At 42.3% G+C, this 26,607-nt stretch overlaps 1 protein-coding gene across 2 annotated transcripts; it reads right to left on the reverse strand.

Annotated features, from left to right (window-relative positions):
* Positions 1-332: 332 nt before the first annotated feature.
* YBX3 (Y-box binding protein 3) lies at positions 333-23,398 on the reverse strand. 2 transcript variants are annotated; one of them, XM_068560138.1, is made up of 10 exons: positions 22,960-23,398; positions 19,189-19,252; positions 18,166-18,199; positions 15,690-15,779; positions 13,675-13,797; positions 10,470-10,679; positions 5,879-5,976; positions 3,572-3,743; positions 2,877-2,976; positions 333-905 (listed from the first exon to the last, which is right to left on the reverse strand). In XM_068560138.1, the coding sequence occupies exons 1-9, from the start codon at positions 23,219-23,221 to the stop codon at positions 2,911-2,913; spliced, it is 1,119 nt and encodes a 372-aa protein (XP_068416239.1). In that variant the 5' UTR covers positions 23,222-23,398; the 3' UTR covers positions 333-905; positions 2,877-2,910. The 2 variants fall into 2 exon arrangements, with proteins under 2 accessions (XP_068416239.1, XP_068416238.1); XM_068560137.1 differs by lacking the exon at positions 10,470-10,679 and having other exon boundaries at positions 22,960-23,312.
* Between the last annotated feature and the right edge of the window lie 3,209 nt (positions 23,399-26,607).

The following is a 26,607-nucleotide window of genomic DNA, read 5'->3' on the forward strand; positions in this document are numbered from 1 at the left end:
GTATTAGAACTACTAACCCCTTCATTAACCTAAAGGAAGCTGTTAACCGAAATGTCATCAACCATCTCAACGAGGATTAGTCAAGAGCTAAGAGCACCAAACCAAACATGCCTATTGCTGAACTCAGATGTGAACTTGTTCATTCCAAAAACAACCCCATTTCCTATGCTCTCAGCTCATACGCCTACATTTACTAAAGAGCGCTATTCCACCTGTACCTTTGGCTCTGAGCTTACTATTCAGCGAACGAAGTGACGAAAAAAGACCAAAAAAAAAAAAAAAAGACAAAACAACTGCAGCTGAGATAGGAAAACATACTTCAGCTATACATCTTTTCCTTTCAAGGGTAAAAATTTTATTTTTGAGGAATTTCATACTGCACATTTTCAAAGAGAGTCACATAAGAAAGCAAACTGTTATCCTCCCCTCATCCTCAAAATAAATAAGAAGGGCATAAAATTTCTTTTTAACTCATGAAAGTTTAGCACCAGCATCCAAAATGAACAAAAAAGGAAAAAAAAGCATTTACTACATATTTTAGATTTCTTTGGTTGGGGGGGGGGTGGTGGGGGGTCTCCCCACGTGGTATTAATATTTCTTCTTTCAATTCATATTACCAAAACAGTAAAAACCAGGAAAAAAATATAAACCTAGTGGCTGCTGAAACCAGGGAGGTTGCTCTCTTGTTGCGTGCAGGCATTCCCAGGATCTCAGCTGCTGGAAAAACTGGCTGACGCTTTCCTTGTATAGCTGTTTGCTTCGTAAAGAATAGTAGTGAGCATTCTAATGTCCACGTCTTGGTTATTAGTCTTCCACTTTATTGCTTGGACGTTTCTTTGGTGTTGGTAAGGTTGCGGTCTGCTTTTTGCTTTATTTTTTGAACGGTCATTAATTCTTTAGGTCACCTGGAAAAAATTCAAATCAAACTTATGAAGAGTGACAAGATGACCAAGAGTTAAAGAATAAAAAGGCAAAAATTATCTGTTTTTTATGTAGTTCAAAAAATCAATTTTCAAAAGCTCTAAACAAAATCTTACACCGTGTATCTTTTATAGATTTGTAAACTGAAACATTAATTTAATGGAAAATTTTTAATAAAACATTTTTATAAACCAGAACAGTCAGTACACAATAGTAAAAATTCTAGAAAATGCTAGAAAATTATCATCATGAAGCCTTTTCAAATAAATGATACCGTAGCATTGATAATTCTTCATAATCATTTTAGTGGCTGTACAATATCTCCTAATATGGATATACCACAGTATTTAACCACTTCTGCAACATTAGATTGTAAATAGAAATTTTTTCCCCCTATATTTTGGATTATTTCTTTAGGAACAATACCTAAAAATAATGTTTCCAAGTAAAAGTTTATGGCCAAATGATGAATATATAATTCCATCAGTTAATGTGAGCAAGTGTGAATACGGAATTTATTTCTATAATAAACTGTCCATGCTACCCAAAGATAAAACAGAATATTCTCAGCATAGCAATTGTCTACCTAGTGAAAGGATAACTGAAATCCCAAACCTCTGCATATAAAAGCAGACGGCATTTAAAAAGTAGAAACTTAAAATGACCTCAAAATTTTACAAAATGTGAACAATTTTTGGAAAAATAACACTGCTGCTATGAGCTTTACAACCTATCTTTCAACTAAAAGCGAAGTCCTTATTTATGTAGTGAAAAGGGCAACAACCAAGAAATACTAAAAACTTAAACTTTCAGGACTTACTAGATGAAAAACCCAGAATGAAACCAACTATGGTTTATAAATTCTTGTAAGACTCGCTGAGCCAGTCTTTCTAGTATATTTCTACCTGTATAAATACAATTTCCAGGATCTTTAACAAGAAGACAGAAAAAAAGCAGGAAGCAACAATGAAGAAAAACAAGCTAACTTTTTTTTTTTCTTCTGGCTGCGTTGGGTCTTTGTTGCTGCACGCGGGCTTTCTCTAGTTGTGGCGAGGGGGGGCTACTCTTCGTTGCGGTGCGTGGGCTCGTTGTGGCACACGGGCTCCGTAGTTGTGGCTCACGGGCTCTAGAGCGCAGGCTCAGTAGTTGTGGCGCACGGGCTTAGTTGCTCCGCGGCATGTGGGATCTTCCAGGACCAGGGCTCAAACCCGTGTCCCCTGCACTGGCAGGTGGGTTCTTAACCACGGCGCCACCGGGGAAGCCCAAAACAAGCTGACTTTTATGGAGAGGTTACTCTTTGCCGCGTCCTGCTTAAGCACCTCATATGTGTCATCTCACTAAGTCTTTGCAGCAACCCTAGTGGGGAATCTAGCCAGTATCCTCATTTTACCAGCAGCCGACAGTACCGCTGCAGAGGATAAATCAACTGCTCAAGATCATTCAAGCAAATGACTACTAGCTCCTGCACTGGATATATAAACCCACTGGCTCTCACGTACTACACACACTGCCTCAAAATAATGTTGGTTATCAAAGGGAAAAGGGAAGGAAAAAAACACGTTCTTGTTTACTCTACAGATCACAGTCTCTGTTATTCAAATGAGGCCTTGTCAGGCACTTTAAAATTATCAAGTGGGCCACGAGGTGTCACAAAAGTGAAACTTCCAAAAGTTTTCTGAGGTGGTGATAATAGTTAACAACTGTCTATCTAGAAAAATGAATTTGACTCTCATTAACTCTGTCTGCATATTTGCGTCCCCAGTGCCTAGCAAAATAAGATCAGCCTCGGAGATATTTCACCACCAAAGCCGCTCTTTCTCCAGAATCCTGATGGAGATCGGAAAGTTGGCCCAGATGAATTACAGAACTAGTTGAGACTGAGCTGTGCTACTGCTGAGAAATCAGTGCTATTTAAAGAGAATATCAGCTCCTGTGCCAGCCGCCCGAGCTCCTACCTGCTGATGCTGAAGGTGCCTGGGGAGCCGGATGTTACTCGACGCTGCTCTGCTCGGGGGCTTGAGCAGGGTTCTCAGATGGTGCTTCAGCTGCCTTGGTCTGAAACACACAACAAAACCACAAACCAGAAACTAACTGATTCATACGGCAGCGGCAAGTTGAAGACTGAAAGGTCTCACAAGCCGGGACCTGTGAAGGTAAGTCACTGTGCAAAATCTTAACTACTCTTAAAGTATGAGGAAAAAATTAGAACCGCAGAAGAATGGCCTCCAGATGGCAGCTAAACACCACCACTCTCCATAGCAAAAAGCCACAAAAAAGATACAGTTGCTTCCAACATGTGCTGAGAAGCAGGCTCCTCTCTCTAAACGCTGTCTTTTGTTTGGAAAGCTCTAAACATTCTAGCTAGAATGCTAACTGGTTGAATTCAAATAGTTGGTTCGTGATATGTGCAGGGCATTCTCTCTCTCTGTCTCTCTCTCTATATATTTATACACACACACACACACACACACACACACGCGCGCGCACACATATATAAATGAACAATGTTATACACAAAAATATATGATACATATTATACGTATTTTAAGTCTCAGTTTTCAGATTATAAAACCACTCTTAGAAGGGAATACTAAAGCTTGACATGATTAAGGATGATCTGGCAGCATCCCCTCCGGCTGGCTGGACTCACCTCTTTGCCATCTTGTGCAGGAGCATTCGGAGGACGGGGGCGACGCCGATAGTTATAGGGGCGCCGGTATCCACGGCGAGCAGGTGGCTGGTTTGGACCATTGGCCGCTTGTTGATTCTCTTTATCTTCAGCCTCTCCAACCGCTGGGGCAGGTCGTGGGCGAGGAGGGCCCCTAGAGCAGAGAACACAGGAGAAAAGAGAACAGATGCCCTCAAGAACATCAGGTTTTATTTATTTATTTATTTATTTTTTGGCTGCGCTGCGCAGCTTGTGGGATCTTAGTTCCCCAACCAGGGGCTGAACCCGGGCCCTCAGCAGTGAGAGGGCGGAGTCCTAACCACTGGACCGCCAGGAAATTCCCAGGTTTTATTTTTAAAGATTAAAAAGTCAAGGGATCAAGGCTTACTGTTAGAATTATGCACAGGCAAGTGGAACAAAGATGTGGTGAAGAAACCCTATCTTTCTGTCATCTTCCCCCTTCACCTGAACACCGCGAACAAACATATACCGAACATACACTATGATCCTACCAGGCACTTTGACAGGCACTGAGGATGGAAAAATTAAAAAAGAAAAGCGCTCCCATATCTGCCCTCCATGGACAGCATGCAGTGGAGTCTAAGGGGATTCGACGTGGGAGGCAAACGAACATCGCTCACTGTGTGCCAAAGCCTGTGCTGGTGTGTTTTCACGTTAATTATCTAACTTAATTTCAGGGCTAATTCTGTGAGTTTAAGATTTACAGTAAGAAAACCAAGGGGTTTAAAGAGGGTAAGTATTTGGTTGAACCATAAAGGACTGCTGCTTTTATAGGTCAAGAAAGGTCAAATGCAACTTTGACCACACAGCTAGAGATTGACAGAGCTGGGGTTCACATACACTACTGTCTTTTTTCTGTTTTCCTGAAGACATTTCTATGAAGCCTCTTTTATTTCCAAAGTCCCTTGTAATGAATCATTAGAATGACTATGTCTAACTCTGAAACGAATCTTGGGAGAAAAGAAGACGTAGAGTGTTACAAATCCTTCCCCAAATAATATACTTACTCGCCTCCCAACAAACCCATATTGCCACACTTCAGGGTGGTATGAACGTCATTCGGGAATGAAGCTCCTCAAGGACAGGGTAAAGCAACAGGAAGGCTTATAATATAAAAAGCTTGAAAAGAATCTTAGGGAGTCTAGCCCAATCCAGTCTTCACAAGGGATAAAGCAGCAATAAAATAACACTCCTGCACTAATCTTTTCTTTTTTTTTAATAAATTTATTTATTTTATGTATTTATGTTTGGCTGCGTTGGGTCTTCATTGCTGCACGTGGATTTTCTCTAGTTGCTGAGAGCGGGGGCTACTCTTCGTTGTGGTGTGCAGGCTTCTCATGGCGGTGGGTTCTCCTGCTGCAGAGCACAGGCTTTAGGCACACAGGCTTCAGCAGTTGTGGCTCGTGGGCTCCAGTAGCTGTGGCTCGCAGGCTCTAGAGCGCGGGCTCAGTAGTTGTGGTGCACAGGTTTAGTTGCTCCACGGCATGTGGGATCTTCCCGGACCAGGGCTCGAACCCGTGTCCCCTGCATTGGCAGGCGGATTCTTAACCACTGCGCCACCGGGGAAGTCCCTCCTTCACTAACCTTAACAATGTTGGTAGTAGTACTAATCGATTAATTTATTGAGGGCTTACTATACCAGGCATCACACTGATTACCTGAAACGCCTTAGTATATCTAACCCTACGACAGCGGTAGAATATCCCTTACTGTCCACTGCAAAAGCTGGTGACTAAGTCTAAGAGGAGTCCTGAAACTTGCCGGAGGAGATACAGCTACACAGGGGCTGCTAATCGTAGGGTGGGGATTTAAACACAGACGATATGATCTGTAGGCTGATTTAACCCCCGCATTAGACCGCCCCGGTTATCAGAATATTCAGTGTCCCAAACACTCACTGGCAGCCAACTCTCCCTCCATTCATAGCACCACCACCGAATGAATGACCCATCAATTCATTTCCGCTTATCTCGTTCAATATAATAAAAATCCAGTATGACTTTACATCATGGGAAAGTACTCAGAAGTAAATGCTGCTCTGGTACAGGGATAACTAAAAATCCTAATTGTTAAGCAGGGGGAATGCCACACAGCCGTGTGAAAACACAGATCGCAGAGCCCCTCCCACAACTTGGACATACGGTCCAAACAGCCACATCTTCTCATTACATAAGAAATCCACAAAACAGACCTGCAACGTCCTCTTCCATCCTACTGTCGCTCACAAGTTCTGCAATCGGTCATTAGCTCTTAGAAAACGTTACCTACCTACGGTACCTTGCGCGGTAAGTCGGATTTCGATGAACTGGTCCCTGAAGTTGTGCTCCCTCTGGGACTCCATCCTTCATCTCTCCAATCTCACCCGCCTAGGAGGAGGCAAGGAGAGCTGAAGATGAGCGTCAGGCTACAGGATATGAGACACGGCACACAGTTGCCTTCAGAAATTTTTTTAAAAGGAGAAAGTGAAAGGCTTCATTACAGAGCTGGGAACTCTCAATTCTAACAGTGAACTATGTACTGATTAGATCTGTGTGAATGACAGGAAAGAAAGAAAGACTCATTCTCACTAGACAGTCTTTTGCCTTAGACAGTCTTTTGCCTTATCCCAGTACACCTAAATTTATTTTACAATACTAAAAATTTTGAAGTGTTCCATTCACCTCTTGAAAGAAAACCTCTGTTACAAAAGGAAATGGAATGATGTACTACACTGGAGCAAAGAGAATCTTTTCAGTCTTTTCAAACTCAGATCCACTCATTCTACAGACTGGGTATCCCTTCAATACGGTAATGGTTTCTACATTCAAAGTTTCCACCACACCTTCACCTCTGATTTCTTCCTTTCACAATTTTTTCCTTTCATCTGTTTGCATTATTTATTGAAGTATAGCATTAAAAAAATAAAATATCCTTCCTTGAGAAATTTATTTTAAGCTGGGGAAATAATATATCGCAGAACTTCAAGGGAAGAAAGAGCTAAAAACTAACAAACAAAAAAACCCACCAACAATCTCTGAAATTCTTTATAATACAGCCACATCTCAATCTTTATTTTTCCCCCTCAAAAGTAATATCCCTTCCTTCTCCGTATTTCACTAAGAAAAGAGAAGCAATTAGAGAAGAATCTCCACATTCTTTCACCATCAAATCTACCAACCTACTGCATTTGCTTTTTCTTCTCGCATTACACTGATTAAGTGGTCCATGCTCATAGCCAAAGCCAGCCCCTCTTTCTGGCCTGCTAGGGCACTTGAACTCTCAATCCCCCACCCCCTTCTCTCCTCCATCATTTCCTTCCAGGCATATAAACATGTTGAAATAGCACCCATCTTCTCCAACTTTTTTCTTTAAATAATCACAAACTTACAGGACAGCTGGAAGTATAGACTCTAATCCTCAGACTCCATTCGAGTTTCACCAGTTGTCCCAGTAACGTTCTTTACAGCAAAGGGACTCATTTGGAACCATGCCTTGAATCTAGTTGTCTCTTTATCTGAACAGTTCTTCAATCTTTACTTGGTTTTCACAACCTCGACACTTTTAAAGGTTACAGGAGCAGTTATTTTGTAAAACATCCCTCAGTTGGGGCTGTTTGGTGTCTTCTCATGATTTAGCTTATGCACCTTTGGAAGGGAAGCCACAAAAGTGGCACTGGATTCTTCTCACTGCATCCTGTCAGACGGCATATGGTTTCAATCCGTACCGTTACAGACAGTGTTCACTTTGAGAAGCAGTACGGCTCCTCCAGGGTTAAGTTTACTCTATCCCCCTTTGTAATTTATGAGGATTTTGTGAAGAAGTACTTTCAAAGTCTATAAATATTTCACTCCTTATCAAATTCAATATATTTGTTTGTCTATATCTGTAAAGACTCATGGTTTTCTATGCTATTCAATGAGTTATAATCTGTTACTATCATTAGTGGCCAATGGGAACCCTTTCCAGCTGGCTCATGGCCTATTGGACGTGTCTCCGGCATTCTTTGAGCACTTCCTTGCTTTCTGGCACAGCAAGATGTTCCAGGCTCATATTGTACTCTCTCTGGCCTGGCTCTGAAATCAGCCGTTTCTCCAGAGGGGCTTCTTTTTATTGGAGAATGGTATTTATAAATGAAAAATCGAGGGCCAGACATGCTCAATGCTATTAACGTGTCATTGACTTCAGGCCATTTTAGTAGGCAGAAATAAGGAACACACACACACAAATACATAGGCACATACACACACTGTAAGTTACACATGCGTAAATGTGTGTATGTGTGTGTGTGTGTGTGTGTGTGTGTGGCATATTTGATCTGCCCAAGAGAAGATCTCCAAATGACTTCTGTGTTTCCGCCCAAACCTGGCCTCTCTTCACAAAGGTACCCTTCACTCCTCACACCACACGTTCACTCCATCATCACATGTTGCCCCTTCCATGCTGAAAACATTTCCTAAATCTGACCACTCCTCACACCTCCACTGCTAGCACTCTAATCTGTGCCCGCCTGATCCCCTCTCCACGGGGGAAGTACGTTAGCTGGTCTCCCTACTTCTGCTGCTGCCCCCCGGGGTCTAGCCTCCTTAAACTGTCCAGTGATTCCTCAAATACGTTCCTCCCCTATTTAGATCCCTTAACTGGTTTTTCAGCACATTTGGGGTAGGTCAATAGTTCTTATCTTGGTCTACCCAGCATGCTTGACCTGCCCTAAGACAGCACCTTAATCTCACCTCACCCCTCTCTTCACTCACACCATCCCAAACACATGAGCCTCCCTTACTTCTCTGAACAAGCTGCTGCTTCCTCAGGAACTTTGATACACACACACACACGCACACACACACACAGAAACAGCAACGAACATGTATAAAGGATAAGCCTTTACTGGAATGACAGAATGGGAAGAGACTGGACAGACAGACTGAGTTTAAACCAAGCTCTACCACTTCTTGCCCATGTAACCTTAGGTAAAAGTTGCTAATTTTTTAAACTACTCAAATCCCTTCATTTGTAACAACAACAACAAAAATCTGGATACCACTGCCAACTCCAAAAAGCTGTAGGGAAAACTAAGAACTGATTTCAAACATCTGTCCCTTGGTGGATGCCAAACAATGTTGCTCCTTTTCCTCTGTCATATAATTCTTTTCTCACAGACTACAAACAGCTGATTTAGCTCAGTAACCAATTCGACTTATTTTTCAAATATCTAGAATTATTATCTTTAAAAAAATGGAAGTCATCTGGACACTGATATATCATGCTATATTACGTCCTCGGTACAGAAGGGAAATAACTATTGGCCTTCATATTTTCATTTTTTTCCTGTTGTGTCCAATAAATTTCACAGTTTTGTATATACAATAGTAGAAAATGTTGGCAAAGACTTTTCCATTTGACCTCAACAATCTTTACCATCTCAGAGATCTCTCTATAGTTTTAAGCCATTACATGGACAACCTGGAAGTAGCCTAAACTATACAGAAGAAAGTTCTACAAATTTTTGTTTGGTGCTGTTGGTTGGCTTAAGCCGACTTCTGTCACTGAACATTAAACATGGTATGTATTAGAAGGGTTCTAAGGAAAAACTGTTGAAGATTTCATGTTAGCTATTAAATGAGTAAGAATTTCAACCCAAGTTAAGAGAACTAAATGTGGTTACCAGAATATGCACATTTTCAAAATTAGTTTTCAACTTGCTCTTCTGCATTGCACCAAAGAGCCCCTTTGCTCTGAACCTCCCATTCCTAAGGTGAAATATACTTTATTTCAAACGATCTAGAAGATAATCATCATATTCTCAAAAAAGTATGATACACACGTATATGCTAATACTAAGAAGGATTATTTCAGGGAGGTACTACTAAGGCCCTAAAAATAAATGTGTATTCCAATCTCCCTGACTCTCCCTGTCCTCATTTCCTAGAGGCCCAGGGTGCTGCCCTCTAAAGAAACCTACTATGCCTCATGTACCCAATCTCTCCATATATGTAAGGCTACTTGTTATTTTTAGCACATTTGTCAGGGACAGCTGTTAAAGAGTAGAAGGGGAAAAAAAACAAGAAGCCATGTAGAAAGAACACAGTCATGCATGATAGGAAGGGAAAAGGGCAGCAAAGAACAGACTGAACATAATGTTCAGTCAAAACACTTAGTAAAAAAACAAAAACCAAGGATACTAAGAGGAAGAAGTTGTAGCTGGTAGTAACTAACAAAAGTGATGTCCTATCCCGAGATTTCCAAGTTTCCTGGGAACTGCAAAGCTGTTAAAAGGCTTATTACTTACAGGTCAAGTTCATGATAGTTGTATCAATATTTTGCAGTAAAAAGGAGAACCAATCGAGAATCAACAATCTCTACTCTGTGTTAGGTTTTCTTAATAATCAACACTATTTCATCTAAATTAAGGACTTTATATAGACATTCTCCAACCTGAGGCATCACACTAAGGTCTTTACCTTTGATTTAATCATCACAACCCCACAGTGAGGCAATTATCTCCATTCAATGGATGGCCAAGTTAACCTCAAAAGCTCACAGACGGAGGCAAGATTCAAATCCAGGCCCGCCTGGCTTCAGAGTTCAGCGCTTACACGTACCAGCTGTCTCTACTTTACGTCTCTCTTCCATAAACTAGAACTGTACCCTGTCCACCCAGCGTCCCCGGTTATAGGCACGGCCCAGGTGGTCGTGCTTGTAGAAGTGTGACTAGCATGACTGCTCTGAGAAGGCCGCCTAGTCTACTTTGGAAGCATCGGGAAGGCAAAAGCAAGGTTTGATTTCCGGCCACTGGTGCTGGAGGAGGAGGAGGAGGAGGAGGAGGCGGAGGAAGGACGGAGGGGCGAGGACTGCTGAAGAGGAGCCCCCGGTGCAAGTTTACCTGCGTTCCGTTGGGATGGGGAAAGACCCGGGAGCGGCGGTCAGAGGTCTGTCCCACGTGGTAAGGCGGGAAGCGCCGCGGGTACTGGGGGCGGTACTGGGGGCGGTACTGGGGGCGGCGCCGCTGACTCAGGGCCCCAGCGAGCTGCCCGTCAGCGGCGGAGGCGCCAAATCCTTCGCTGCCGCTCCCTTCCTCCTCCTCCCCAGCGCACTAGCGAGGCAAGGAAACAGAGGTTCAGAAGACGCTTTGGCAAGATGAGAACCAAAGAGTACCATGTAGGGTGAATGTCAACTGAAGAAAACAATCTCTCCCCCAAAGGGACAATCCCGTCTATTAGACGGACAAAAATGCATTTAACCCAGACTATCAGGTGATTACCTGGGATAAACCACATTTAGATTCAAGTAGATCTGCGCACATAAAATACCAAGAAGCAGAAAGGCAAGTGCAATCAATCTCTAACGAATTTAGTTCCCATCTAATTAGAATTGGTGAATACCAGTTGACCAGCCACCCAAAAAACATATACAAGTTTAGAATATTTAGTTCCACCAAATGTGTCTCCCCCAACATTGGCCATCCACTGGGGCAAAGGCGAGAAAAATATGTTTTGTGGTGTTATCAACAGGTTGGTCCTAAGTGGTTTGCTTCCTGGAGCAGTTCTCAAAGTAGGGATGGGGGGCTCTCTGAAACCCTTCCCAGGGGGTTATTGAGATCAAACTATTCTCATAATGCTGGTAAGATGCTATCTGTCTTCTCCCCTCTCATTCTCTCATGAGTTGGAGGGGGAGGGGTTATCACCCAGAAACTACAGTGACACGTGGCTTCTTGGCAGCCCCAATGCAGAAGGAGCTGTGAGAATCCAGTTGTCTTCTATTAAACCGGAGATCAGTGATTTACAAAAACATAAAGCAACACCAGTCTTCTCAGTTAAAAAATATAGTTTTCATGAAAAAAATGTTATTTATGTTTATAAACAATGACCTTATTTTAAATAAACTAAATCTTTTAAATTTCTGCTTTACTTTCTAATACAATAAATATTAATAGGTATAAACACACATGAACAAAAACTCTGGGATCCCATATTTAAGCATATAAATGTGTCCAAAAACCAAAAGAGAACCACTGACTTATGGCATGATTCTCTTTATATGTTTAGGAATAAAGTTTTAATTGCACTTTAATAGACAGTAGTAAGTAATAAATACAGTTTCTGAATATAATAAACCTTATTAACAAAGGGAAGTACTGACTCATTTTATATTTTTTCCTGTATTTAAACTACCCTATCACATACTAATATTTTATATAAAAAAAAAAAATAAGCAAACAGCTAAATATCCCTCAAAGAATTTTTTATTTCAAATCCTACTTTACAGGGGGATTGCTATGCCAAAGGTAGTCTTAAGGGAAGCAACTATAATTTTTAAAAATGAACAAATTTAAAATGAACAAAATAAAATGACTGACATTGGGGTTGAGGATATTTAAGATTTAGAGCCCTCCAGAACAAAGCTCACATGGGCAACCCAATTCCCAAAGAGGAAAAGCTTCAACTACGGCCTCAACTAGTCTAATTTCAGAAAAACCAAGCCATTCTACAATTTAGAAAGCCTGTATCAGGTACAATCCCCAAATATGTAAAGACATATTAGCATAGAAAATGTTCACCAAAATAGTAAGGTTTTCTCTTTAGGTTTTCTGTATCTCTTGAGTCTTCTATAGCCAGATCTTTCGTTAAGAGTTTTACAAAATAAGAACAATGGCACCACCACTACCAAACATACTCAATAAGCTGTTAGGACTTAAAGACATCACAACAGAAAACCTTCATTTATGTTTACTTTCAGAATTTTGATAATTTTATTTCTAAATAACTTTCACATGCATGACTTCAGAATTTCCAGCTGAGGAGAAAAGCCTTCAAAGGAAAAGTTTTCACTAAAGGTTTTCGCCCACTTTTACTTCTGAATTAACCTAGAAATCAAAATAATTACAACTAGAACTCCGTGAATCTGGTGAACTTGAAAGACTAAATGCTATGGTAGCTCATTTCTACCACCCCCTACACAGCTTATTTTTAAAAATCACATAGGATAAGCAAAACATGGGTAAGAGAAATATAGAAATAGAAAAACAAGATGTCGTAAGGAATCTGATAAAAATCAGTTTGGGCTGTGTGTGAAGATGACAGAATGAAGAGAGGAAGCATTTAGGTAAGCAGAAAGATATTAATCTATCAAAGTGTAGAGATAAATCATTCTCAATCTGCAAATACTTTCTTCCGGTGAGATTTTTCCAAAGTTTCCCTTGGATGTTATACATAGCCACAATCCTGTGCTCACAAAGCATCTTGTGATGCTAAACCTTCTTCTTATCCTTCAAACAGACTTAGTGTTCGGATTTCATTCCATAGTACCAATGCCAGGTACTAACTCTAGAAACATCAAAAAATGACTCACATAAAATAGGATCCTCATGACCACAAACTGGACGGGAGTCTTTTTGGGTGCCTTGAGAATACTTTAAACTGAGCCTCCTAAGAAAACTCCAGCCGGACTTGGTTGTAAGCCCTTCCACCTGGATTGGTACCAATCTAAAGACCTAAAAATCCAGAGCATTACTTATTGCTTCTTTACTTTGAAATGATGGGAAATGCAATGCTAAATAAAATAGCTACGTAACTGAGGCAAATTACTTGATATTTCTGTGGCCAGCACTGTTCATCACTTATTCCCGAGCCATTCCCCATTCCTCCTTGCCAACCAAAGGCTGACTTTCTTAGACGTTAACAAGGTAGGAACAACAGATTCAAGCCAGTCACAGGAATCCCGGTCCCCTTTCCCAGTGAATGCTGCATGACGCGGTTCTGGCTGGGTAAAAGAGCCAAAGAAAGAGAAAACCTTTTTGACAACCTTGGCACAGCAACCTTCATTAAGCCTTCTTGTTACAAGATAATTAAATGACTGTTCCTTGCAGCCAAATGCATACAAACTGATACAACTGCTGAATGGCAAGTTTCCCATAAGACCAGTAGATACAGATAAATTCTGGACATGAAAAATTTCCCGTCTCCCCCCCCGGCCAAAAAAACCAGTGTGTCTCCAGGAGAAGATACAGCATTTATGTGCTCCAAGGATACACACTTGAGTTTAGATGTGTGCATTTCTTCAATCACTGATTAGGGAGACAGACAACGTACATTACGGGGCGGTCCACGGCGTCTGCCGTAGTAGCCGCGTCTGTAGCGGCGCCGATCTGCAGCATATCGGCTCCCTTCCACGGGAACACCGTCCGGGCCAGTCACGTTGGCTGCTTCTGCACCCTGAGAAAGGGAAGAAGCAAAGATGGCCTCGGAGTTAAAAAGAAGCCAAAAGCACAGCCTTAGATAGCCAGAGGGTTGAAGACTGGCAGAACATACTAGAGATTCCTTCGGTGACCTAAAAAACACACCCATGTTTTAATAAGGTGAGCAAGGTGCTTGACGTCCTGATTTAAATGTATACAGCTTGACACCTGAAACTAACACGACACTGCTAATCAACTATACTCTAACATAAAATAAAAAGTTAAAGAAATAGTAATAATAAATGTATACAGCTTGTCTGCTTCCACAACCTTTGCCTTCTTGTTTGATTCAAGAGCAGTATATATCTGTTTAAGGAACACAAACTGGTAAATATAATGCAACTGTAACAAAGGAATGCTAGACCAGGAGGCATATTCCTCACTGGAAAATAACTGAGATAATGTTCTCTTCCTAGAAAATGTTGAAACCTGTGTTACTCTGCGAGGTACTAAGAGAATCCACTCGTGGGCTCACATGGCTCTGTCCAGCACTGAGCTACTGAGAGGGAAACTTCTCCCAGCTTGGCAGCAGCAGGAATGAACGGTCCTTGACTTAGCGTCCGCATATATACACAGTGTCCACAAATGTAGTCCCTCTCTAAACCTTCTTCTTACCCTTGAAACAGACTTAGCGTTCGGATTCTCATATGGACAAATGGATAAAGTAATGCTTCAAAAGTATAAAAAGTTCGGACAAAGGAGATTCAAAAGAGCGCATTTCCCACTCTACATCAATTTGTATAACCTCAAATTCTGAAAATATACAGAGGTAAAATTAACCTGGCAAAACAAAATTTTAAGAGTTGGGTGAGACATTAGAGATCATTACAGGCCAGCATCTGCAGGTAGATAATTTGAAACTCCAAGAGGTTTGCAAGATAACCTGGGGATCACATTGGTAAAGAAATCATTTAAATTTCTACATTAGGTGGAATCAAGTTGTTGTTCTTTCAAAGCAGAAAACAGTTTGAGAGCTGCGAAGAATACGGACTATGGAATGAATGGTGTGTATGTGAAAACAGCACTCATTTGGGAGTGAACTAGTCATTCACTCAGCTTGTAATTCAGCTGCCACAATCAGCCTCCATGGCAGCAGTACCACATATGGCTTTAAAATGTTTTCATTCTTATCCTATATTGTTTTACTGATACCTAGAATATGCTGTTGATTAAAAACAAAGCATAAAGGACATTACTAACATTGGAATTAAGTACATAACAGTATAAAAAAAAAAATCTGTAGATGCGCATCAAGATGATCCATTAGCTTCTTGGCCTGTTCTTCGTCGGAAGGTGGTTGTTATACAGTCTCTCAAGATGCCTCTGGCTTTCCAAAACCCAAGCCAAAGAGAAAACACAATGATTATATTTGATTTGAATCTTCTTTTATGGAGGTTAAAACAGTCTTTACTGTGTATTATTTGTGCAGAAGTGCTTATAAATCACAGCCTAAAAACTTTACTCTTAGAAAAAGATATCCTTGTTTTTTGCTTCTTGTGTTTTTTGGTTTCCTATTATGCACATGTTAACTTTTAAGAAATAACTGTTATTTTAAAAACCCTAAAAAGAGATATCTTTTGCCCCAAAGCAGCTTTTATCTATTTGTAATACTATAAAACAGTTTAATTTTAAACTACACTTGAATACACATTTGGTACCAAAATAAAATGTCATCTTATACCTTGAGAAATTAGCTTTTCCTTCCATGATTAAATAGGGTTCATCGTTTATTAAAATAGAAATTAAGATGTTCTTTTGTACTACATCAAACAATGTACATAATGACAAATTCATAAAGGGCTGAGAGACCATTTACTATGCAAGAGAGTTGTGCCAGCACCCTGGATACCCAGCCACAATTCCTCTCACCTTCTCTCCTTCAACCACATCAAACTCCACAGTTTCTCCATCTCCTACGCTGCGCAGATATTTCCGTGGGTTATTCTTCTTGATGGCAGTCTGTCAAGAGAACAGAAAATTTTAAATGAAGTATGTGTCAAAACTGGCCACAGATTTCATTGCTCTCAAGTTCACTGGCTATACCGAAGAAATTGTTGATCTAACATTACTTTTAAAAATTACTCTCCCAACTAACCTGGATCTCCAAAACAACAAAAACGAAACAAAAAACAGTATAAAACTATGTTCCACATTACTGTCTTGATTCATGTTAGCCTTCAAAATTCATCTTGGTAGTTGGGTTAAACAGAATGTGCATTTGCAGCCTGATGAACTAGTCGTGATACTGGATAGATGAGCTCCCTCACTCTGTTGAGTGTCTTAGATTCAGACTATATCTCCATCAGTGCAGGGGGCTGGTGGGGGGATGCCTTCATGAAATCTTACGTACACACATAAACACAAAAATACGGGGACACAGATTTCTGTACACAAGAGAAACTGCTAACCTCGAAGAAATTTTAAAAATGCCAAGGGGATAAATATTTCCGTCAGAATATACGAAATTACCTCAAGAACAAAACATTGCTGATCGCCTTCTCCCCTCCCATTTTACGGATGAGGAAACCAACTGGAGGCTGATAAGGGATTTATCTGAGGTTATAAAAATACAGCCCAGGGGAAGAGGAGGGGAGATGGGGGACATTTATACCCCTTGTACTGTAACTCTATGATATTTGTTCAAATTTTTCTCATCACACCATTAGTATGTCAACTTATCCCTACACACTCCCTGATAATACATTAAAAGTTAATGAAGATGTTATCCTGCATTGAACATCTGCACCTAAATATTTTCTTATGACTAGGCCTCTCTTCTTCAGTCAGTGGAGGGAAGACAATAATTCCTGCAACGAATTCCCCATTTCTTTAGCTGGTATCTCTAAATAGTTAAAGGGGCTCTGAGTTTCTATGGAACTAGGTCAACCTTATTTTATAAAGCGATTAGGCATGTGTAATCCAGCCCTTCCCTTACTCTGAGTAGGAGGGAGGGGAAAAAAAAAAAAAAAAAGAAATGAGCCAATTGGGCAGAGACCTCACCCAGAGAGGAAAAAGGCAGCTCAGGACAGGATATACTCGCAGGCCTTGAACCCTCAGCCGGTCCAAAAACAGCCCCTCCCTGCCGGCTCTTCCCTTTTTCCTGTTAAACTGGGCAAGCCTCAACACACTGAGGTGACTCACCGCCCAGCTTCACAGGGGGCTGGAATCAGGTCAGTGAAGCTGGCCGCGGGCACAGAAACTTGTGAGGTCCTTTTACTCCAGCAGTCACCAAAAGGCAGCGTTCTTACCCCAAAAGGTCTATTAACCCCTAGGTGTTATAAGCAACACTCCCCTTAGGTCTGTTATGACTTTAAAAGTCCTTGTGTCTGAACCAATCTACTCCAGTTACCCAGGAGCAACTGAAATATAACTGATAGAAACCACAACCAGAGAGCTTTTTCTTAGCTATCACTCTCGCCAGTCACCAAACTCCACCCCATTATGCACACGATCCTGAAAAGAAGGAAACAAAAACACAGAAAACCAGACGCTTGACAGAGCCCTGGAGGTGAACATGCTGGTATTGGTACCTGCCTCTGCACTTCTTTGTTGTTATACACTGAGAACTGCACACGTACGCGAGACAATTCACTGAACACTAAATATACAAAAAGAACAGTAAGCGCACATAATGCTTCTTTTAACCTATTTTTCCAAGCAAGTCCAGGATACAGAACAACAGAATAACATCCTAGGCTAAGAATGTAAAGAAAGACTGAGCTTCCTGTACAGAGAAGCCCATGTTTTCCATATTTTACCCATTTTCTACATTTCCTTTGAATCTAGGGGGCTGCGGGCCTTCCTCACCTGGACATGAGCTAAGCGTGTCTCATTCTCGCAGGAGAGAGGACTATCCTGGGAGTTGGGAGTTTCCTAATGTCTTAGATACACACACCCTAACCATCTGCTTCACTGTGCTATTTACTTCAAGTTCAAGCTGCTCTGATGGAGGAGCTTTAACCAATACACAGCCAGGCGCAAGGAAGATGGGGTCCAGCCCAACACAAGGAAGAACCACAGTCAGGGAGCATAGGATGCTAACATGGAAACAGAAGGGCTTTAGCTAAAGACTCAAAGGCATTAAAAATTAGAAAGTGGTCTGATTATTACTTCATGAGACTGCAAAAATAAAAACTGTCTGGAAACAGTTAATATGTTGGGACAGAAGAGCTTATGTGCAAATCTTAAAATGTAGAACTGGGCTCTCTTGCCAAAATAAAGTCCCAGAAAGAGTTTTGAGTAGAACAATATAATGTGTAGGACTTCACTTTGGGAAAGGGATAATAGCACATTACAGACGCCCCTCTCCTCACAGAGCAAATGTCACACTTATCATCACTCTTACCTGATGTACGAATACATCTTCTTTGGTATCATTTCTGTTGGAAGACAAAAAGCTCACAATTAAAGGGACTAGGTATGTGGAAAAACTTAAAAGAACAGTTTAGATCCTAAGACCTCAAAACACAGCATAAATGTTTGTTTCTCCTCTAAACTCAATTCAGATGCCTCAGATCAATCCTCCTTAAAAACTTCTAAACCCAAAAGCTATCCATCTCACTCCTCCATACGACCACAGTGCTTGGACCCAAGCATACAGATTCAACCTACAGAAACATCCCTTTCTTCTCATCTCTCTCTAAATCACATGGTGTGTAACCAGAGCCCTAGATTTCCCTCCCAGCGAAAGCAAAGCAAGACAGCTAAAAGGACAGGGCACAGCTGTGAACTAGGCTCTCCTTACACTGAAACCTAAAACACCCCCCCCCCAAACTGCCACCACCCACCAAAACATACAAGGAAGAAACTGGAGGAATTTTTTTAAAAAGGGGGGCCTGGGAGGGGGAATAGAGAAAAGGATGGTATCATATAAAAACATCAGAATACCCCCATAGCTTACAGCTGTGTTCTCATTCCTATATGGTTAGAAGTTACCATGGTTTAAAGAAAACACTACGGTTTCTACAGGACTTGGACCAGACCTGGGTTACAGATCCAGCTCGGTTACTCACTAGTTGTGCGACCTTAGGAAAGTTGCTTACCCAGTCTAAGACTCCACTTCTCCATCTGTGAAATTGTGGATACCAACTCAATTATCCTGAGGCCCTTCCCATTTCCCATTCATCCTCCCCACCGCCACCTTTTTTTTCTTTTAATGACTAGATTGTATAAAATAAGTACTTAACAATGTTTTAGAAAGGTATTTTAATTAATGTTTAATGATCAGTAGCTTAGAAATGAGAATATTTACGGTGCTCAGAAATCTGAAAACTTACACAAGCCATTCATAAAGTATGGGAAAAGACACCAACAGCAGGTGCCACAGCACGAGTAGGTATTTAAAACATGTAGAGGTACACACACCTACCGATTTATAAATCCATATCCATTTCTGACGTTGAACCATTTGACAGTGCCAAGGACTTTGGTGGCTAAAATAGGATTAAACAGATAAATTAGTATCTGACCTACAAAAAGATAAAGCTCATACCACTAAGGTCTTGATAGCATTATTTAAAGCCTAAACATACCCGAGGAAACCATTAAAAGCTTAACTCCAAAGTATACTGGGAGAAGAAAATGGAGCAAGTGAAGCTATCACAGGGAAATACTTTGCAGAAAGAATAAACCTTTCTTCCTCATGAAACTTTTCAATAAAGTCCTAAGATAAGGAGTGGTCGTAAGTCTATACAATTCTGCCATAATTAAAACTGAAAAACACTGCTTAAAGAAAAACGAAGCAAAACACACTCTTTAAAGCTTTACAACAGAAAAATGTTCTAAGTGCAAAAGAAGGGTCACAACGAAAACAACTGTAGACACATGAACAAGGTAAGTACCGACCACCTAACACATCACTTTCATCACACTTTGAAATAGCCGGCAAACTACATAGTGAAATAGTAGCTCCTTGTTAATAGCTCATCTACAGGGACCTGAAGAAACTTGTCTGGGTGCCAGATGGGGGCCTATCAAAGAAGTGGAGAGTAATAATAGAACTGAGGCCGGCTCAGCCCAGTTCTGTACTTACCACCCTGAGACATGATGTAACAGGCCTCTTCAAACCAGTGATGAATTTGGGATTCCGTTTCATTGTTTACCCTACTCTCTCCATTTGGTGGGAATCAAACCCTCAGCATTTTCTTATCACCTCCTCCCCTTTAACTTGATTATTGTCTCTACTTTCCCTCATGAGTAGGACCATTTCTGTAGAATGCCAGATCTTAATAGAACTCAAGAGAAGGAATCTAAACAAACAGTATGGTCATAGAGTTTATACTTCGTAGATTCATATTTGTTTCAGCCATTTATTATTTTAGATGACTCCCCTGAATCAACTGTGAATACCAAATCCAGTACCTCTAGAAATGCCTATGCCTAAATTTAGGAAAGGCATAAAGCAATTATCAAGACTCAGTGCAACATGAAATGTGACAATAGAGTACCTTTAAAGAAGAAAAAAGCTTAGTAGAAAATAAAAGTAACAATTAACATTAATCCATGCTACCTTTCTATGCGATATAGAGTGTTTAATTTCCAAGGATAAACAATAAAGATTTGGCTTTTAAATTCAAGACTAAAACAGTAATTAGGACTTACTTTGCTGTGGGCAGGGTTAGTTCTGAGTTTTGCTAGATTGATATGCTTGGGGAAGTATTTTAGCTCTTTGTAAAAAAAAGAAAAACAAAAAACTCTTTATGCCTTCAAAGTCATTCAGTCCACCATTTACTGAGGAATCTACGGCTCTTAGGCTAAGTAAGGAAGATCTCTCCAATGAAGAGATTAAACTATTAAAATCTTCAGTTTTAGGTCATTTAAATTAGAGCAGCAGGGCAAAGAGGAAAAAAACATTCTATGCTTTGGATCCAAATGTACACAGAAGACTGGTTTTGATAAATCATATGCTTTTAAATCGCACATTATTTCAAATGATATGCTTTTTGTGTCTCCCTTCATTTGCCCCAAAATTAATGACCTAGAAAAATATAAGGAAAATATAAAGTTAGGAACTCTTTTTGATTCATTTTCATATAGTTAATGTCTATAGGCACTGTCAAAGGCATAATCTTGATTTAAAAAGCAACACTAAGAGCGAGAAAGATGAAAGTGATTTTGAAGTATAACTTCAATCCAGGCTAAAGGTTATTTCTACTCCCACTGTAGTTTTTAAAAATTTCCTAATTCCACAAATATTGCTAATGACTTCATAAGGCCAAACACATCCATGCACTCTTCTTGCTTTAAAACCATAAACTCACTTTATATACACAGAACGGGAAGTGGGGACGGAGGAAGACCATCAGGCTTCATTAGGAGGGAAGTTTTCCTTCAGTCCTGTCAACTACTTTCCCTGGCCTGTGGCTATGCACTGAAGTTTAGAACCATTTGTAAAAACTAGAATGTGAGAATCCCAAACCAGAATTCCATTTCAGTCAGCACTGCGCCTGGCACATTTTAGGCACCATGTGCTTGCTTGGCTAAGGAAAGGAGATGGCAGAACACACTGGACAGAGATAGTATTGAAATGTCATGCAGAAGGCTGTCCTTGCTTTTGAGAGTTGGAATGACAGTGGAAAGATCCAAGACCTCCAGACTCATCATCACCAGGGATGTGCCTTAAGAGCAGTTGGTGGTTCAGGAAATTGATTGATCTGTTTCTTTCATCTTTAAAGATATCTTCTTCAGTTTAAAATTCAGGAGTTTAGTTAGATCCAGAAAGGTACAAGGATCAAGCGAAAAACTGCAAAATTTCCTTTATGCGAAAATCAGTCAAATTAAGAATATATCCTAACACTGCTTTGGATAAGCCAAGGTTGTCTCTCTGACATTTTGCATGGAAGTGTTCCAAGACACACTTGTTGCAAACAATATCACAATGGGACACGGACTGGACTGAAGCAACTTTTAGCCCAGGGAAATGAGGCTTATTTTGTTTCTTAACCTGCACATGTTACATTTAGCACGTTGTTTGACAGTAACTGAGTAAAATTCAGCCCTGTGGGGAGGAGGAAAAAAAAAAACCCATGAAAACAGGCCTCTCAAGGCAGGAAACATGGAATCGTATTAAACTTTCTTCACGTTATTCCCCCAATTTTCTTCCTAGAAAATTGGGCAGGCAAGACTCAGAGAGATCAAACACGCCCCATCCAAAATACTGAAAATTTCTCGGAAGCATCCTACACCATCTCTGACCTTCCCCGTTTAATAAAAAGAGGGAGTGATAGAGCACACGCCCTCTGTGAGCCTGTTTTAAGGCCTCACACAGGGCGTTACTTAAGGAGAGAAGGCTGAAATACTCGACAAAACCAACAACGACCACAGCCATCCTTTGCGATGCTCTGCGCCCCCCACCCGACCTGAACACCTCAACTTCCGAGCTCCCTCCCTAAGTTACGAGTCCCAAGATAACGCTGTTGTGAACTAACGTCATACCCGCGCTTCCGACGAAGTTTTTTCAGCTGCTGCACCAAAGGCTTTCCCACAATCCAGGAAGAAGAGAGTGATTGGTAAACACTTCAGTGGTTCACTGCAGCAGCGGGCACAGAGAGGGAGGAGGACGCAGGACTAAGACCCAAGTTTCCCGGAGAGGATTGCAACACCTCTCCGCCGGCAAGTGGCCGACAGAAGCATGGCCTCGTTCCCGCGCCCCCGTGGGAAGGGCGTCAGGGACAGACACCTGAGCCTTCCCAGCAAGAAGCCTTTCCACTTTTCCCTCCCCCGTCTCCTCTGAGCGCCTTCCTCTCCCCGAAGGAAATGCTCTCCTCACCCAGATACTACGTGAAGACTCCAATGTCCCCGTCCCACGTGGGTGCCTGTCCCATCCCTACATCCACATCCATCCCAACCCCGTGTCCTCTCTCTCGACTGCCGCTCCTCTCCCCGTCACACCGACGGATGCTTCGCCGCGGGATGCGACAGGGCCCGCCTAAGGGGCCCGAGTTAAGAACCCAATCTCCGGGCCCAGGACCAGGAGGAACATGCTCGGGCGGCCGGGAGCGCAGGGCGCCGCGCGCTCGCTCAGCAGCGCCTGCGGGACCGCGGCCACCGGCGGCGGGGACCCGACGTCCCCGGGGACTTCGTGCTGTCAGTGATCCCGCCCCCGCCCCGGGCAGCCCCCACCCTCCCGGGCCTGACTCACCGAGAACTTTCTTCTCCGCGTCTTCACTGCCCGCGGCGGCCGAAGAGGCGGGGGCCGCGGTGCCCGGGGCCGCGGGGGCTGCGTCCCCGCCGGGGTTGCCCGCGACCAGGGCGGCGGGCGCCGGGGCCGGGGCCTGGGGCGCGCCGCCGCCGCCGCCCGCCGGGCTCTTGGGCGCGGGGTCCTGGGGGGCCGCGGCGGCCGCCTCCGCCGGAGCCTGCGGGAGGGTGGTAGTGGTGGTGGTGGCCTCGCCCGCCTCGCTCATGCCGCCTCCTCCGCTCTCCCTCGGGCGCCTCGGTGGCGGTTGGTCGGCGGTTAGCGCGGCTGGAGGTCGCGGCGGCCGGGGCTCGCTCTTCGGGAGGCCGGTGCGGATCTCGAGGCGCTGGCGGCGGAGGCGGCTCGAGCTCTCGGGCTGCGCGCTCGCTCTCGGGCTCCTCGTTGGATCTTACTGCCCCAAAAATGGCCCCGCTCAAGTTTTTCTAGGCGGCGCACGGGCCAGGGAGGGAAGAGGGTGGGGAGAGTTGGCTCCGGAGTTGGGCATCGACTTCATTAGCATTTAAAGGCGCCCGCTGCCCTTTCCGCCCGCCTAGCGGCGCGGGAGGGAGCGCCGGGGCCGAGGGGCCGGGGAAAGGAAGGCAAGGGTGGATCTGAGCTTTGGCAGGCTGCTCTGGAGTCTTCTGCGGAGCACGCGCTGCCGTCCCTTTGTTGGAGCGAGGCAGCGGGGCTCTCCCTCCTCGCCACATCTTCCAGGAGGGGCAAACTAGGGCATCCAAATGACGGGGCGCTTGTCTCTCCCAAACGCCCGTTCTTAAATCCTTTCTAGTTACCCATTCAACGTTATGAAGCACCAGAAACCGTTTCTGATACAGCAATGAGGAGCTGGAATACTACAATCTTAAGGCTATTTGGCTACTTCCTCCCGAAAGATAAGTTACGGATGATTTCGTCTATGAGCCACAGGTGAGGAAACTGAAGTTCAAACCTCCGAGAATTAATGTCAATATCAGTTTACGGCAATGTAACCGGCAGCAAGTAACGAGCTGTTAATATGCATATAAGAATACTAGGGGAAAAAATGAATAAATCCACATCCCACCTTCTGCTCTAATTACCTCTGCCAGCTGGTGAAAACTTAAGCAATTGAGCTCTCTGAGCCTCAGGGAGGAGAGCTACCGAGAAACAGATTACCCAATAAACGGTATCCTGAGTCTGAAGCGCCCACATGGCCTTTAGAGAATGGACTGGATTATGCTAAACACCGGCCAGAGGGACTGTGCCCTGCACTCAACAACTACTGTGATACAGGGCTGTTAAGTGTTCTTCACTGCCAGGGTCCAGACAGACCTAGGTATACACTCTAGCGCTGCTCTTAGTTAACGGAGTCAACTTGGTGTTCAACGTCCCAACGTCAGTTTCCTCCTTTATGAGAGTTTCTCCAAGGTACGACGGAAAGTAGACGGGATTATCATATGTAACTCCAATGTCTGATCCAACAAAAGCTCCTTGTTTTCATTCCCTATTCTCCTAAACCATTTACCCTTTTTTTTCCCCCCTGGAATTATGTGTTATGTGGCTACATCAGGAGGCTATCTACCAAGTGTATTTCCTCACTGTATCTACACTGGTTACCACTGTATCCATCACAGAGCTAGAACACAGTAAATGTTTCCAACACTTTCCAAACTCAATTACTTGTCAACAATTCATTATCAATAACGGGCTTCCCTGGTGGCGCAGTGGTTGAGAATCTGCCTGCCAATGCAGGGGACAAGGGTTCGAGCCCTGGTCTGGGAAGATCCCACATGCCCCGGAGCAACTGGGCCCGCGAGCCACAATTGAGCCTGCGCGTCTGGAGCCTGTGCTCCGCAACAAGAGAGGCCGCGATGGTGAGAGGCCCGCGCACCGCGATGAAGAGTGGTCCCCGCTTGCCGCAACTAGAGAAAGCCCTCGCACAGAAACGAAGACTCAACACAGTCATAAATAAATAAATAAATAAACAAAAAAGAACGTGAATTTCTTTAAAAAAAAAAAAAAAACTATCCTGACTTATTACTTTCTTACTCCATCCATGAAAAATAAAACCTAAAAAAAATTCTTAGGAAAAAAATAGCAAAATATGGAATATCTGACTTTTCCATGTAACTCATCTATATTTTTAAAATTACAAAGAGGTAAATGTTAGATTCATATTTTAGTTTGACTTCAATATGGACCATACAGTGAAAATTACGTAGGTGTGTAAAAAAATTTTTTTTAAATTTAAAAATGCTGGTCCAGTTCTAAGTGTGATTAAATTATTTCTTAATTTTAAAGAGTGTAGTCTTAATTACGATTAAATAATATGCATGATTTATTCTGGTGAGGACTGGCCATTGACTGACTTTCTTACCTAACAAAATGGTTATCATTGCTATGCAGAACTGGATTGCAAGGGGAAAAAATGAGAGGGCTTGAATTCTTCAAACTCCAATCTAATAGCCAAGCCCTTAAAAAATATATGTATAAATCCCACTACTGGGCATATACCCTGAGAAAACCATAATTCAAAGGAGTCATGTACCACAATGTTCATTGCAGCTCTATTTACAATAGCCAGAACATGGAAGCAACCTAAGTGTCCATCGACAGATGACTGGATAAAGAAGATGTGGCACATATATACAATGGAATATTCCTCAGCCATAAAAAGAAATGAAATTGAGTTATTTGTAGTGAGGTGGATGGACCTAGAGTCTGTCCTACAGAGTGAAGTAAGTCAGAAAGAGAAAAACAAATACCGTATGCTAACACATATATATGGAATCTAAAAAAAAAATTAAAATGGTTCTGAAGAACCTAGGGGCAGGACAGGAATAAAGACGCAGACGCAGAGGACACGGGGAGAGGGAAGGTTAAGCTGGGACGAAGTGAGAGAGTGGCATGGACATATATACACTACCAAATGTAAGATAGATAGCTAGTGGGAAGCAGCCACATAGCACAGGGAGATCAGCTCGGTGCTTTGTGACCACCTAGAGGGGTGGGATAGGGAGGGTGGGAGGCAGAGGCAAGAGGGAGGAGATATGGGGATATATGTATATGTATAGCTGATTCACTTTGTTATAATATATATATCCACCCTTGGAAAATAATTCATAAGTAACAGGTGTGGTCTCCAACCTCTGGAAGACCCTAAAATAATTACAGATGCATCCTGGGATTTCCTAGAATTTTGTGCTGGAATGGCTCCCAAAACTAGTCATCATTTTCATCCAAAAAAAAAAAGCAGTGAGCAGCTGGGAGTTCTTGGTACTGTGCTAAATAAATCTAGAGAGAATTAACTAGACCAAACATGATCTATGTTGTTTCAATAATCATAATCAAAGAGCAACTTTGATACAGATGCACACGAAGTCTTCCTTCCCTTTGCTCACTCATTAGCACATATTTACTAAACTACACACTATGTGTGTCCAAGTGCTACATTATGAGTATCCGATGTTGATCAAAATGAAACTTCCGCTAAGGTTTTTTTCCTGTGAAATCACTTTTTTCACATCATTTACACCGAAGGAAAGCATCATGTCTTAAATTTGAGATTAGGTGGAACAACAATGAAAAAGAATCATAATCTAATTGTTGACAGCTATCATTTTTAAGCTACGACTGGTT

Source organism: Eschrichtius robustus, chromosome 13 (assembly GCF_028021215.1).
Source record: "Eschrichtius robustus isolate mEscRob2 chromosome 13, mEscRob2.pri, whole genome shotgun sequence".
NCBI lineage: Eukaryota > Metazoa > Chordata > Mammalia > Artiodactyla > Eschrichtiidae > Eschrichtius > Eschrichtius robustus.

Excerpts from the sequence above, each read along its gene's own strand:
- YBX3 (XM_068560138.1), bottom strand. The coding sequence starts at position 23,221 with ATGAGCGAGGCGGGCGAGGCCACCACCACCACTACCACCCTCCCGCAG. Across the intron at positions 15,780-18,165 it reads AAGATGTATTCGTACATCAG|ACTGCCATCAAGAAGAATAA; the intron begins GTAAGAGTGATG and ends TTCTCTTGACAG. Across the intron at positions 2,977-3,571 it reads CTGCACAAGATGGCAAAGAG|ACCAAGGCAGCTGAAGCACC; the intron begins GTGAGTCCAGCC and ends TGTGTGTTTCAG.